The 16,515-nt window shown below is 34.4% G+C and overlaps 1 protein-coding gene across 3 annotated transcripts in view; it reads right to left on the bottom strand.

The window, feature by feature from the left end:
- The window catches only part of LOC114325674 (fatty acid synthase), a 239,338-nt gene that overhangs the window by 124,644 nt on the left and 98,179 nt on the right, over nucleotides 1-16,515 (bottom strand). For all 3 annotated transcript variants that reach the window (XM_050646364.1, XM_050646363.1, XM_050646365.1), the window contains 2 exons: nucleotides 11,227-11,462; nucleotides 473-821 (listed from right to left, as the gene is read on the bottom strand). In XM_050646364.1, the coding sequence (XP_050502321.1) occupies nucleotides 473-821; nucleotides 11,227-11,462 (585 nt within the window). The remainder of the gene's footprint in view (nucleotides 1-472; nucleotides 822-11,226; nucleotides 11,463-16,515) is intronic.

Below are 16,515 nucleotides of genomic sequence, written 5' to 3'. Positions count from 1 at the left end.
CTTAACTCATCCTCTTGATTTGTCATCACTTTTGTTTTGCTGTAGTTCATATTTAATCCAACTTTACTGGCTTCGTGGTCTAGTTGTTGTATCATTATTTGTAGTTGTTCCTTGTCTGTAGCGATAATGACGATATCGTCAGCGTATCTTAGGTGATTTAAGTATTGGCCGTTAATGATGATTCCATATTCTTCCCATTGTAATCTCTTGAAAATGTCTTCTAGAGCTTGGTTAAAGAGCTTCGGCGAAATCGTATCTCCCTGTCTAACGCCCCTTTTGATAGGTACGGGATGTGTATTGTGTTCAAGTTGGATCGTAGTTGTGGCCTTACTGTATATATTAGAGATTAGTTCTGTATACCTGTAATCTACTCTGCTATTGTGTAGTGATTGTTTCACTACCCAGTGTTCTATGGAGTCGAATGCCTTTTCAAAATCTATAAATGCCATATATACAATAAAAAAATACTTACCTGTAATTGTAGCCTCGTAAACGCAACTCCTTATAGACATCTTTCCTTGTTAAACTATTAGCATGCTCAGCAATTGTATCTACACCGCAATAAGTAGCATCATCTTCGTCCTTTGAATATACTTTTCCTGTTACGATCAGAGTCCCACCTTCCACAATTTCAAACCGACCAGATATAATATTTAAAAAAACTTTGAATGATACCGCTCCCGTTTTAGGCACGGTAGTAGCCCTTAAAAATTTAACGTCCTCAAATACGATGTGTTTGAGATTAACTGGAATATCTTCTATTAGACAAAGGGTATCCCAAACTAAAAATAGATACCCAGTAGCTGGAAAAAGGTTTCTTCCTAAAATGAAATAATTTTTTTTTTGCATTTTAAATAAAATTCAAGTGTACTCTGGAAGAGTACTTTCAGGAATGTTCGGAATTCCGACGAATAAGCTACATGTTCTAGAAATACACTGCGTTTAGTTTCCAATTAGAAAAAAAAAGGAAAAAGGAAAAAGAATGTGGGAAGCCGGCAACACTGCCGGCCTCACACATACCATAAGGCTTTGGCCACACGGGCGATTTTTACGGCGCGATAATTTACGGCAGCCATTGGTTTGACTACCTCCTCCACCAATTTTAGATGAAATCATTTCATAGCAGCCGTAAAAATAAGCGCGAAAATGGGTCCCACGGTGAGAATATAAACCGGGAGATATTAACAGAAGTGCAACCACGATTTTCTAAGTCCTGCCCTTTGCAATACTGGAAGGTTAGAGAAGGTACTTGCAATCTGTGGAAAAATCCACGGGTTTCCTGTGACATTTTCCTGTGAAAATTAGATTTTCCATGAAAAAAAATGGGAGTTGCGATGAATTTTTAAGTCCTGCCATATCCATAGAATAAAAGGATACTATCTATTTTACGAAGAAATTTTTTTAGGCAGGACGGTTGCAAAAGGACTAAGGGAGTATACAGATATATAAACATGTAATGAAAATAATGAAATTTTCATAATTTTCAAGTCCTGCCAACTTAATAAATTAATCATATTTACTTCAAAATGACCAAAAAAAAATGTTGGCATGACGTCACCTAATGTTTAACTGCACTTGTTTCTTGGAAAATTCTGTATAAAGTTTTCACTCTGGTTCCGTGATTTTCTGTCATAAAATAAATTTTGTTATAAAATAAATAATTTCAGTAGACATTATTCAAAATGACAGGATGTTTAGTTATACCTTTTTTACTATATACAGTTAAAAAATTTGTAATAAAATTCGTGGAAAATTACACGATCTTCTAAGTCATGCCATTTCGCACATATCTCAAAAAGGTTAATATAAATCTATTTTCAAAGAGGCAGGATGGTTGTATAGTTATTTCGTATAAAAAAATTAAATTGTGTGTCTGTAAAATTATTTCAGGGTGTTATACAAACATATTCATATCACCACAATTTTTCTGAGTCATACCATGTCGAGTATGCTTAAAAAACACTAATCTAAAACCGTTTACAACTTGGCAGGATAACCGCAAAGATGAATAATACAAAAAATTAATTTGTATATCATTAAAACAATCGTATCCTATTAAATATTATTTTCCTGAATAATGTCTCGGAATTTTTACACACTTTTCAAATCTAATAGCAAACTCTAACATCTTTATTTTAAGTGATTAGATCATATTTTTATCTAAGTAAACGCAATAAAAATAAATAAACAATTTTTACAATTTATTGGTTATTGTAGGGAATTTACCTACCCATTATATTATACAGAGTGTCCAGAAGCTCTCATAACAAACGAAAACCGGAGATTCCTCAGATAATTTTAAGAAAATTTAACTCAATTCACCTAGTTCAAAAATGCTTCCGTGGAAAACTAGAGCTCTTTAAAGATGGCGTCTTGTAATTCATCATCGTCATAATTCAACCCGGATCTATCCAATGCTGGATATAGGTCTCCCTCAGTCTTCTCCATGCATTTCTGTCCTGTGCTGTCTGCATCAAGTTTCTGTCGATCCGTTTGATGTCATCAGACCATATGGTTGGCGGACGACCTCTACTTCGATATGCTTCGTCTAGAAGAAGCATATCTTGCAAGTCTTGTAATTAGTTTCTTTAAAATAGCTGCAGAACGCTTTTATTTGGAAAAACGAAAACTGGTACACTTATTTATCTTCCAGAGGTCAATTGTCAAATGTCAATTATCAATTGTCAATTTTTAGTACCGGTCACAGGGGTCCGTTTTGGGTACGGAAACGGATATTTTATCGAATAACTTTTCTGTCTAGCTTTTAAGCATTTCTGACACTGGATTATTAAATTCTGGGATAGTTTTGTACTAAAAGGTACTTTTGCTTTAACTCAGAAGAATATGCAGTGTTCTAGAAAAATCGATTTGAAAAATTTTTAATTTTTTGGTTTTTTGAGTTTAAAAGGATTTAGAAAAGTTCTATTTAGGAAAACGAAAACTGCTACGTTTATTTCTCTTCCAGAGATGAATCGATTTTATCAATTGTGAATTTCTAGCACTGGTCATAGGCATCCGCCTTGGGTAGATCAACGGATATTTTACCTCATAACTTATTGGTCTTTAAATTTTTAGACATTTTTGAGAGTAGAGTATTAAATTATGAGGTATTCTAGTACTAAAAGTTACTCTTGCTTTAAGTCGGAAAATACACCGTTTTTTTAACTTTTTAAAAAATTTTTTCAAATTCAACAAACGAAAAATTTTAAAATGGATTTTTCCAGAAAACCGTGCATCCTACTGACTTAAAGCAGGAGTACCTTTTAGTACTAGAATACCTAACAATTTAATAATCTAGTGTCAAAAATACCTAAAAGGGAAAGACAAAAAGATTCCTATGACCGGTACTAGAGATTCACAATTGATGGAATAGATTTATCTCTGGAAGAAAAAAAGGCGGACCAGTTTTTGTCTTTCGAATTGGAAGCGCTCTGGAGATATAAAAAACTAATTACAACGCGCCATCTGTAAAGAGCTTTAGCTCCCTTAGGCAGGCCGCACATCAAAGAAACATGAAACGTAAATCACGTTTCATGGAAATAAAACACTGCTAAACAAATAGACGTCGGGCCATTTATGCGACTCTCCGAAAATAAAAATTTTATTTTATTTAATGTCCTGATATTGTTTCTTATATTTGATAGCAAAATGTACTAACACTAACAGCACCAGAATAAATCGATTTTTAAATACAGCATCTATCTACTTGAAACTTTTTGCATTGTGTTCAGGATAACATCAGGAAAATGTGTACAATATAAAAATGGGTGGATATTGAATTTTAGTGCATAACATGCATCCAAAAGTGCATAAACCTGTCAAAATCAGTGTATTAAGGGCAAAATTTTGTTATTTGGGAGGTTTATGGAGTTGCGAATACGCAAGCAGAACCGACCTCCGAATCACCTAGTGCCCAGAGTTGCTGCTAAGGCACGTCATCTGGAGTTTCGTGGGATATCGGCAATAAACTAAAGAAAACAGATTATTCGAGGGTTTTTGGAATGGCCGAACACGAATATGACATTACAACCGACCCTCGGAGCACCTGGTGCCCAGGGTGACTGATGTCGAATTTAGAGAGTTTTTGGAGGTCGATTCTGATGGCGTATTCATGTTCAGCAACTACAAAACTCCTCGAGTAATCTACTTGCATCACTTTAGTGTCTGAAAGCCTCGAAATTTAAGAATATGGCGTGTATATTAGTCACCCCGAGCACTAGGTAAAGATCTGTTCTAATGTAACATTCTTGTTCAGAAACCCCAAAAACCACCTGAATAATCTGTCTGTATCAATTTACTGCCGAAATTAATATATAAATATAGTATGGTAAATGCTTAACAGATAAAAAGGTACCATAAAATATCATTTTATTATAATACTAAAATACTCGTCTCATTTAAGAAAACTCAGAAAATACTCATTCCGAGTTTCAACCAACCCCGTATACTAAAATTAAACATTTTGGTATACTATTAATAACTGACAATAGTAGACTATATTAAAAATCGTTTAAACATAAATTAATAGAAGTTTGGATATCAAATCACTAACAATATGTATAGGGTGTGAATGTTCCTACAATATTAACAAAAAAACGTAATTATATTTTAAACTACCTCGTACAATATTTCAAAACACTATATTTTATTAAAGAGAACATCGAGTAGAATCCAAAAATGTAAAAATATACAGGGTATTCCATTTAAAGAAACATAAATTTTTGTCACCCTGTGAAAACGGGCAGCCCTGTATATTAGAAAATACTGTTAAATCATATAGTCCTATCTGTGGCCCATGTTTTACCTAAATAACTTTTTTTGTATATCTTACGACAAACCAGTAATTGGACTTTGTCACAATAATGCCCTACCCGGTATACAAAATAACCATAAAACCATCCTGCCTCTTTGTAAATAGACTTATATTAAGATTCTTGAAACATGTACAAAATGGCATGACTCAGAAAATCGTTGACTTTTTCACGAATTTTCCTACAAATCTAGGACTCCTGCCGTCTTACAAGAACCGTTTAACCTTCCTGCCGAGTACCGAAAAGGTATTGATTGTATTTGAGTATTATAACTTTTTAAAGGCAGGACTAAGAAAATCACGGAATCAGGGTGAAAATTTTCCGCAGAATTTTCCAAGGGACAAGTATACTTAAACATTAGGAGACGTCATGCCAATATTTTTTTTGATCATTTTGAAATAAATATGTTTAGTTTATTTAGTTGGCAGGAACTTGAAAATCATGAAAATTTCATTATTTTCCTTACATGTTTGTATACATATATACTCCGTTACGCCGTTTGCAACCCTCCTGCCCAAAAAATTTTCTTCATAAAATCGATAGTATCCTGTCTATCTACGGATATGGCAGGACTTAGAAATTCATCGCAAAACCCTATTTTTATTTTTTGGGAAAATCTAATTTTTACAGGAAAATGTCACAGGAAATTTGTGGATGTTTCCACATATTGTAAGTACATCGTCTACATCGTCTAAGTACATCTTGCAAAAGGCAGGACTTAGAAAATCGTGGCTGAACTTCTGTATAATATCTCCCGGTCTAATAGTAGGTGGCCAGACTGAGCTGTAAAATATCGCGCAGCAACATCGAACTGGCCCATCTTTGGCGTCGTGTCGCAAACGAAGGGACGAATTCATTTTATTGGCCGTCGCGTAGTGCGTGGACAGACAAGCGTGTTTGACTGCGAGCTACATTTTCGTTAAAAAATTAACTAAACCCATTTATTATTTTTAGGTCTGGATCCCGCGTATAAAAAAAAAGTTGATTAACAGCAAGCTGAAAATTTGTTAATAGCTTAAGGGTGTCTAGTCGGACAAACTTTGATATATGGGACCACTGGAACAGGAAAAGTTTTAATTGTAGAATAAGTTAAAAATTTGGAACGTCAGACCACGAAAACGTCCCATGTATTTTGTCGGATAGAACTTCCAATTGATTTGTTACCCTTTCATGAAACTCTCATGCAAAAATCAGACTGCTATTTGTCACCTGTCATAATTACTGTCATTTGACATGTTCTACGTGTTCCACTCATTAAAATGCCCCGTTGGTGATAAATAGCAATCTGATTTTTGCAGGACAGTTTATAGTCGAGGAAATGAAGCTGAAAAAATGGGAAAACCTCGCAATTTTTTTGTCCAGCATCGATTTGTACAAAAATTTGGTATTAGGCTCATTACACCCTCTAGTTCATTTTCTATATTGAGCCGTTGTACGCTTTTGTTTTTTAAGGGTGAAAACTACCCCTAATTTTAAAAAATTATAAAATAACATTTTAAACTTTAATATTGTCAACATTTGGTTCTTATTAGTTACATAATTATTGTTTTATGCTTTAAGATATACTATCATAATATTTCAACCCTTAAAACCACCCTTGTTGGAGCTATATATAAAAAATTTACTTCTCCTAAAAACATAATTTCGGCTAGCATCGATTTACATAAAAATTTGGGATTAAAATGATCTCACCATGTACTTCATATTCTATGTACATCATGCTTATGGGCTTTGATTATTTTTAGGGGTGTAATTACCCCTTATTGTCAAAAATTTTATAAAAAAATTGTAAACTTTAATATGGGTAAAATTTGGTTTTGATTGGTTAAATAATGATTGTTTTATACTTTAGCATATAATATCATAATATTTCAACCCTTAAACACCACCCTTAATAACATTACAGTTTTTATAAGTAGATATTTTAATGGATCTATACAGAAAAATTAGAATTAAAGAATTACAAAAACATTTATTTACATAAAAATACAGATTTACAAATATGTACAAATACAAATACAAATAGTTTTTTAGTCATCTTCCAGTATACGAACCGGTTCTGTGGTATTATACATACATTGAAAATTATCCATAAGCGGACTATCCGAATTTTTCGAAAAAACAAGAATGTGTGTGTACTTTGTACGCACGTAAGAAGTTATACTTCTACTACATATTATGTGATTTTTAAGACAATACCAAAAATTTAAAAAAATAAAAGAATAAAACGCACACAAACACATTGAAAAATGCCACAAAGAAAAAATGATTTCTGAACGATAATAATTGTTGGCAAAAATTTTAAATACGCATTTTCTAAAAAAAATTATATAACAAATATACTTACAATCATAACATGCATAAAAAAATAAAAAATAAAACTTGCATCGGGAATTGAACCCGTGAATTTCGTGGCGGTTTAATTCGTAATCGAAGCGTAGACTCACTCGTCCAATCCCACATTATTTATAATGTGGAAAAATACGGTAACTGAACGTTTTACAGTTTGACAGTTGTTTTGAAAATTAAATTATGTAGTTTAAATTTTGTGGAAGAAAATATAAAAATATAACAAAACAGTAAGAAAACCATATATTAGATGAAGATTGGTAGAACTTTTGTGGGTAATCAAATTAAGTATGTAAATCAAAGCATTACATACCTACTAGATAAATAAATCTACGCCAAAAAATCATAATTTAGAAATAAAAATCGAACCTAATTTGGGATTTCTCTCTAAAATCCGCATTCTTGAGAAAATAAATGTATGTATTTCAACCTAATCCAAATGTATAATTACAATATGATTATAATAAAAACTACTTACCAAATTAGAATGAGTTTTGCTTGTCCAAAATAGTCCAAAAGTCCAAAAATATAGGTATATGAAAACTATTTAAAAAGGCAGTATAACTATTAACTAACTTTTGTTTGTTGATTCTTTTCACACAAATTTTAAAACGCAACAACCATAAATAGTCTAACTACAGCTGTGCCACAGCCGCCATATTGAATAATTTTTGACATGTCATTTGAACATCCAATCAGAACAAAGTTATAATGCGCATGCGCCCGGTCGCTAGGTTTTACCATATAAAAATTCATCCTCTATCGCCGGTAAAGAAGTATAACTTCAAAAATTCGTTTTATAAACATGGCTCTTTCATTTTTGGCGATAAAAAGTTTTTTCAAAAATGACTTTGTAGGATTTTTGAAGAGGAGTTATGTGTGACTGTGTAAACTAAATTCCGTAAGATCCCTTAGTTTTTAATTAGGGTGGGTTTAAAGGGCTCGAATATGGGGGTGTTTGCTCGTAAATATAGGTTTTAAACAGCTATATCTCGCTAACTGTTCACTGTAATGAAAATCTAAGGGAATTTTAGGTTTTAAAAAGCTACAGTTTAGTAGTTTATAATTTTTTTCGTATCTCCAGTATTTTCGGAGATATTTTGAAATAAAAGGTGAAAAATGGGTAATTCCAAAAAAATGATTTTCCTTTAAACTCCAATTTTTCTAAAATTAGGCCTTCTAGAGAGGTCAAACTTCTTGGGTGTATTGATAATACAAATATAAGAGGAACTACAGAAAGGTGAAGACCAATTTTTAATTAGGAAGGTAGTTAGGGGGTTGTTGTCACTGATTTTTTCATAGAGAAAAGCAGGTACCGACATTTTTTTGATCATAAGTCGCTTAATTTTCAGGCTAGAAACTTTTTATTAATATTTTTTGAGAGGGCTAACTATATGCTTGAAAAAAAATTATTCAAGTTTTCCTCCAAAAATGCAAAGTTTTTCCGTTATTTTACTTTGAATATTTCAAATTATGCATTTGACGAAAAAAGCTAAATTTAACATGCCGTATCTCGGTTTTTATTGGTCTTAATGATATTACAGAAAAAGAATTTGGTTTGTATTACTAAAAGATGCAATTTTGGTATCCGCAGTTTTTTTGATTAAATGCATATTTTTCGAGGTATTCTCAAAAAACCCTCTAAAAAAGTCGATTTTTTCATCGAAAAACTGTTATTTTCAAGCGCGAATAACTCGAAAAATATTAGTTTTACGAAGAAAATGTAAAAACATGCTTTTCTTAGAATTACTTTTTACATCAATTTTCATGGTTAAAATGTAATAAAAAAATTCCCGCCCCCCGAGATGGGGTGGCAACCACCCCCAAGGTTTTAGCGTACAGCGGTATGATATAGAAAATGATCCTTGGACTTTTCCCTACCTTCTGTGAAAATTTAAAGTAAATCCATGATGGACGAACAAATTGCGAGCAAAAATGCTTCATTTCCTCGACTATTAATGAAAGGGTAACAAATTCATTGGAAGTTCTGTCCGACAAAATACATGGGACGTTTTCGGAGTCTGACGTTTCAAATTTTTAACATGTTCCACAATTAAAACTTCCCCTGTTACAGTGTTCCCATACATCAAAGTTTGTTCGACTAAACATCCTTAAGCTATTAAAAAATGTTCAGCTTGCTATTAATCAACTTTTTTTCATATGCGGGATCCAGACCTATTTGTTTTCAAATTTTAAAATTTTACTTATACATAATTATAAGTAATTAGTTCTGTCGCCAGTGGGGGTACAACGGCCTCCTTAATTCAGATGGACTTACCCAAGTTTTTTTATGTATTTTGACCCGTAGAACACGAATTTTTTGGGTAACAGTCTGTCCGGATGTTGATAAGGTTGTTATAAACAAAGAACTTGAGGAATCACATAACAGCGATTTTTCGCAAAAAAAAACATTTTTGTTGTATTTATTGGGTCATTTTAAACAAAAAATGTTTTTACAAGTTTTTTCGTAGGGTGCATAGTTTTCGACATAAACGCGGTTGAACTTTAAAAAAATCGAAAAATTGCAATTTTTGAACCCGAATTCTATCGGTTTTGATTACTTTCATTGCTAAAAATTATTTTTTTTATTGTTAAACAAAGCTATAAGCACATAGTGACTGAATGATGTTTTCCCTGCATTTCTCATTTGAAATCGAACGAGTAGGCGCGCATACAGACAATTTCTACGTAGATTACGTACATTAAAACGCATGCGTTGGGCACAGGAAACACTATTTGTTTATGGCTTTGTTTAACAAATAAAAACTTAATTTTTAGCAATGCAAATAATCAAAACCGATAGAATTTGACTCGAACTTTCAAATGCAGTAAGCAGAATTGCTATTTTATTTTTTAATCAAAAGTTATTCGGGTTCAAAAATTGCACTTTTCGATTTTTTGAAAGTTTAACCGCGCTTATCTCGAAAATTATGCATCCTACGAAAAAACTTGTAAGTCCATTTTTTGCTGAGAATCACCCAAAAAATATAAAAAAATGTTTTGTTTTGCGAAAAATCGCTGTTATGTAATTCCTCAAGTTCTTTGTTTATAACAATCTTATCGACATTCCGATCAACTGTTACCCAAAAAATTCGTATTCTACGGGTCAAAATACATAAAAAAAATTTGAGTAAGTCCATCTGAATTAAGGAGGCCGTTGTATCCCCCCTGGCGACAGGACTAAATCTTGTTGTTAATAAAAAAATATTCATGAAATTATTTTAATTTTGAATTATAACCAGTCCTATAAACAGGACTCTGGGCGTTATAGTTATCATTATCATAATATTGAAAGTATGTATGCATGCGTAAAACAGTAACGAGAATGAAAATTTTTATTTACATCTATTCCTGTTTTCATTTTCCACAGTATGTTAGTGGTTTGGCTTTACAATTTTCTCCTTGGCATGGTCTCTGCTTTTCACGTTTTTCCATTGAGTGTCTTTTCCCATCAAATCGTACGTCCATAAAAATTTGTAATAAAAATAATAATAATAACGTTTTCACTTTTTTATGTTGGACAATGCTGGACACGGTGATCTCTATTTGGCACCTAGACTAAAACCCTGTATTTACATCTCGCGACACACGCCGTAATTTACATCCACGTGTGGTCATGCTTTTTACAGCGCTTAGGCGCCCATTGGTTTGACTACCTCCTCCACCAATTTTAGATGAAATCATTTCATCTAAAATTGGTGGAGGAAATCATTTCATCTAAAATTGGTGGAGGAAATAATTTCATCTAAAATTGGTGGAGGAGGAGTCAAACCAATAGGCGCCGTAAATTATCGCGCCGTAAAAAATCGCCCGTGTAGCCAAAGCCTTACTAAATTGTATGTTCCTGGGATTAGTAGGAGGTGGGAAGTAGTAGAGGGGATGGCTATTGGATATATTTTTTCAAATAAGAGGTGAAGGAGACTGCGAAAACTTATTACAGAAAAATTCCTATAACTCCGGTTCTACCTAGCGAACCAGTGCAAACTTGTGAATTCTGCTTTTCAGAGCTATGTTTCTTCTTATTGGATATGCTTTGGAAAAATAATTAATCAGTGAAAAACCTTACCGTCAATAACATGTCCTTGCACAAAAGTCCATTTTTGATCACCTAATTCGACAGATACCGATTTTGCACCATACTGAACGGCACTATTCAAATTTATATCATAGGATGGCACAAACCAATCACGTGTATGCTCCCATTTAATAAATGGTGAAATCATCCTTGTGCCTCTACTTACAGGGAATGACACTTCTGGATACAATTTAGCCAACTGAGGATTGTTGCCATTAACATATAAACTAAAAAGAAAGACAAGTACTGTATTAATACTATTAATTTAGGAACCAGGGAGGGTAACTATGCACTTTTAAGTCTCCTCGGTACCTTGACGTGTTTTTATGTTTTTTTTTTTTGTAAATTTGTATCTTTTTAGTCAAAAGAGACAGGAACTAAACTTCGAATTGTTATTCTCTGCGCTTTTTAAGATGAAAAATACAAAGCAGAACAGAGTGGTGAATTAGTCAACAAGGGGATCTATAATTGCATCCACGACTTGTCGTTCACCGTGATAACAATTTTTAGCGAACTATAACGAACTTTTATACCCACAAAATGAATACAAATAAAGTAAATATAAAGATTATTCAGATTTGATTACAGAATAGGGCCTCCACTATGCGCTTACACGTATTTCGACTTTAACTTTTAACTTACTGGGTATAAATAACAAATAATTAAAAAACGGTCTGCGAAAACGTGCGAAGATTTCCGGACTATCAGCCTTATGAGTCATGCACTTAAGATTTTTCTTAAAATCATACATGCCAGAATTTACAAGAAATGCGAGGAAAATGTCGGTGAAATGCAATTTGGATTCCGCGATTCCATGGGTACACGTGAGGCACTTTTCACCTTACAAGTTCTACTTCAGAGATGCCGCGATGTTGGTTGTGATGTCTATGCTTGTTTTATTGACTACGCCAAGGCATTTGACCGTTGCCAGCACCAGGAAATGGTCACCGCCCTACAAAGTATAGGATTAGATGAGAAGGACATTCGGATCATCATAAATTTATACTGGAACCAGCGTGTTCAAGTCAAGGTCGAAGACCAGTTGACCGACCAAGTGAAGATCATGCGAGGAGTAAGGCAGGGCTGTGTGCTCTCGCCGACTCTTTTCAATATATACTCTGAGGAAATTTTTACTGAAGCCCTCACAAACCTAGAGATGGGAATCCGAGTGAACGGTGAATACATCAATAATATCCGCTACACCGATGACACTGTATTACTAGCAACCAGCCTAAATGATCTACAGGCCTTACTAGACCGTGTGAGAACTGTGAGCGTAACATACGGACTGAACCTTAATACTAAGAAAACTAAATTCATGGTTGTCAGCCGTGTAAATTTAGATCCCGGGGCACTAATGGCAGATAGTGAAGAGATCCAGAGAGTCGACAGATTCACTTACCTCGGAACTACCCTCAACTCATAATGGGACCACGCTCAAGAGATTAGATCCAGAATTGAAATGGCACGGTCTACATTTATCAAGCTGAGATCCTTGCTGTGCTGCAGTGATCTCAGTTTGGGAACCAAGATGCGGATAGTGAGGTGCTACGTTCTTCCAGTGCTACTGTATGGAGTTGAAGCCTGGACACTGACGCAAGCCACTGAAAAGCGGATTGAAGTCTTCGAGATGTGGATCTACAGGAGGACACTAAAAATATCTTATGTGGACCATGTCACCAACATTGAGGTCCTACAGCGCATGACAAAAGAAAAAGAAGTGCTTAATTTAGTAAAACAACGTAAGCTTGAGTACGAAGAAAAATATCGAGTTCTTCAACTCGTCATGCAGGGCAAAGTATTTGGCAGGAGAGGACCGGGACGCCGTCGTATCTCGTGGTTGAAAAACCTCCGACAATGGTTTGGGATAACCTCCGCAGAGCTGTTTCGCAGAGCAGTCAACAAAACAATGATAGCCTTGATGATCGCCAACATCCGGACCGGATAAGGCACTGAAGAAGAAGAAGGGTATAAATAGTCGAAGCAATAAAGCACTGTACCCACGAAAAAAAATGACAAGACAGACCTTAATAATTCTTTTTTCATTCGATTCGTGAAAGCTCCAGGAAACTTTGTGACCCCTAGCCATGATATAATATTGAGAAACTGCATACAAAAAATGCATTCTTAAAGTGCATCTCAAACAGACAATAAAAAAAATTCAGAACTCGTCAATTATCGGCGGAAATGAGTTCAATTTTGTTACTCTGAGGTTTTTGGGGCCACTGAAAACGAATATGAAGTTGGAAGTGATCTCCGGAGTACCTGGTGCCCAGGCTACCTACTCTTTACCTCGTCTTCTGGTGTTTCTGGCAAACTAATTAAAAAATTAGTCAAAAATCATTACTTGGGGGTTTTTGGAGTCGGTGACGACTAGGGATGGCGGTTTTTGACACAACACCGGTATTCGATTATACCGGTTTTTTTTTCGCTTACGGTTTAACCTGGCGGTTATAACCGGCCCAAAAAACCGGTTTTTCCAAAAACCGGTTTCCGGTTTTTTTAATCCAATAGGTTACAATGTTACATTTACAATGTACTTTAGTTTGCGATAGTTAGTTTGCGATAGATTGCGATAGTTACTTTAGTTTGCGATAGTTTGCAATGTACTTTAGTTTACACTTTAGTTTGCGATACTCCAATCGACTCGATAGTCGATATCAATATGATCAAAATTAGTACTATCGAAAGAACTTTAATATCAATATACATAATACACAATTTTTAATAAAACTATTTTATTGTATTAGTTATTATATTTATTTATTATTTTATTATTACTATATATTTATTGATTTATTAAATATAATATCGCGTAAGATTAATATTAGTGCAGTCACTAAAGGTGGATATGAGCTATTACCTCCGATTTCGTTGAACCTCCATCGATTTGCATGAAAATTGGTGAGTGGTTAGAGGATATATCAAGGAACAAAGGTGACATGGTAACAACTTGCGCTTTTAGCCTGGGGGTGGATGCCACCCCTTCTCGTGGGTGAAAATTGGATTTTAATTGGATAATGCAATTTATCTTTTATTTTTACTACCATCCAAAAAAATTATCATGTATTTCTTTTAACACGTTTGTATATTTGTATAATAGTTACATTTTAACTCATTTATTACTTCCTGTATGGGTGTATCGTTTTGAAAACGTAAGGAAATCCTTGGAGATTCGTATTCGTAATCGGTAATTCGATGAACCTAATAGCCGGTTTTTACTTTAAAAAGAAAAAACCGGTTATAACCGGGACAAAAAAACAACCAGTAAAACCGGTTATTGCGAAGTAAAAAAACCAGTTTAAGTTAAAACCGGTAGGTTTTTCCCATCCCTAGTGACGACGAATAATATAATAATTACTCAAAACTTGATACTTGGGAGGTTTTGTGCTCTCTGAGAACGTATTTAAAATCGAAAACGATCTTCTGCACCACTTTTACGTCATAGAGTTTCATTTCATATCTTTCAAAAATAATACATATTTTTTTAATTTGGCGCTTCAAATTCTGTTGGTAGCATTGATGAATCTTTATAAAATCGATGGTACCACTGCGTATGAAAAGAAGGAGAGAATGGAGAAAGTAAAAAATACGATCTCCCGCTTAAAATACAGGGTGTCCAGAAACTCTCCCGACAAACGAAGACCGGAGATCCTTCAGGTAATTTTAAGATAATTTAACTCAATTCACCTAGTCCGAAAATGCTTCTTGAGGGAGCTAGAGCTCTTTGAAGATGGCGTCTGGGAATTAGTTTTTCTTAAATATCTCTTAAATATTTTCTTAAATAAGGGATGTAAGGGATAGTGATGCGCAATACACAGCCTCTCCTATTCAAATGTCAACCTCACCTGCCCGTGAGATGATCTCGATCATGATCATCCGGTACATCCTGCTAGATAACAAACGAGGCGCTGACGTCCGAGTGATTGCCGGTATAAGCAATCCCCCACTTACTGACCAACAGCTTCGGGTGGAAGAGTCGGTAAGTGGAAGGGCACCTTCTTGTCCTAGAAATGAGAAATCATTTCTAAAGGCGGACGAACCAGGCATGGTCAACGGCGTGGAGATGCATAAGGCAACGGGAAACCAATGCATTAAAGGCTCATAGAGCATCCCTAGTTAATCATCATGACTAACAACATAACCAAACACTCTACTGATCTTGAAACTCGGAAAACAAGATCCGGCAGAGGAGGAAACTCACAAGACTGCAAGGCCTCCCCGGTCGTCAACATGCGAAAACCTTGCAAAGTAGCGACGTGGAATGTTAGAAGTCTACATCAAGCTGGAAAAGTACATAATGCCGTTAATGAAATGGAAAGGCTGAATGTAGACATTTTAGGAATCAGCGATGTCCAATGGCCCGACTCAGGAAAGATGAAAATCAACAATAAAACAATATACTATTCAGGAAGTCAAGACGGTTCACACAGATATGGTGTCGGGATAATACTAAACGAACACATGGATAAAGCTGTAGTAAATTTCATTCCATACTCCAACAGAATTATCCTCTTACAATTAAATCAGAATAAACCCAAATTAAACATAATACAAGTTTATGCTCCGACTGCGGACAAACCAGAGAGCGATATTGAAACTTTCTACGAAGACCTAGACAATATTTTAAAATCCATTAAAACGCAGGATGTTACAATTATAATGGGAGATTTTAACGCAAAGGTTGGAGACGAAAAAGTAGAAGAATGTACAGGAGGATATGGTCTGGGCAACAGAAACGAAAGAGGTGACAGGCTTATCGAATTTTGCCAAAACAATAATTTTATCATAACTAATACATTGTTTAAAATGCCAAAGAGAAGACTATATACCTGGAAGTCACCAGCAGATCAAGAAGGGAGAATTGTAAGAAACCAAATAGATTATGTATTGATTAGACAAAGATACAAGAACGCAATTATATCTTCAAAAATCTATCCAGGTGCCGACATAGGATCAGATCACAATCCAGTAGTGACCAAAATTAGGCTCAAAATGAAAATAATAAAACGCAGAACAACAGATGTAAAAATCGATACAAGTAAACTAAGAAACCCACTCATAAAACAACGCCTGACAGATGAAATTAATAACCGTTTAATGAATGTTAAAGAACAAATCCAGCAAAATACTGAAACAGAGACAAAATGGTTATTAATAAAGACAGAAATAGATAAATGTCAAAAAGAAATTTTTACACCAACCAGATACAAAAAGAAACAATGGATGACGGAGGAAATCTTAGATTTAATGGAAGAAAGACGTCAGCATAAAAACAAA

The sequence above is a fragment of the Diabrotica virgifera genome, chromosome 3, assembly GCF_917563875.1.
Source record: "Diabrotica virgifera virgifera chromosome 3, PGI_DIABVI_V3a".
Taxonomy (NCBI): Eukaryota; Metazoa; Arthropoda; class Insecta; order Coleoptera; family Chrysomelidae; genus Diabrotica; species Diabrotica virgifera.
The sequence above is the reverse complement of the archived record's forward strand: the minus strand, read 5'-3'. Positions and strand labels throughout refer to the sequence as shown.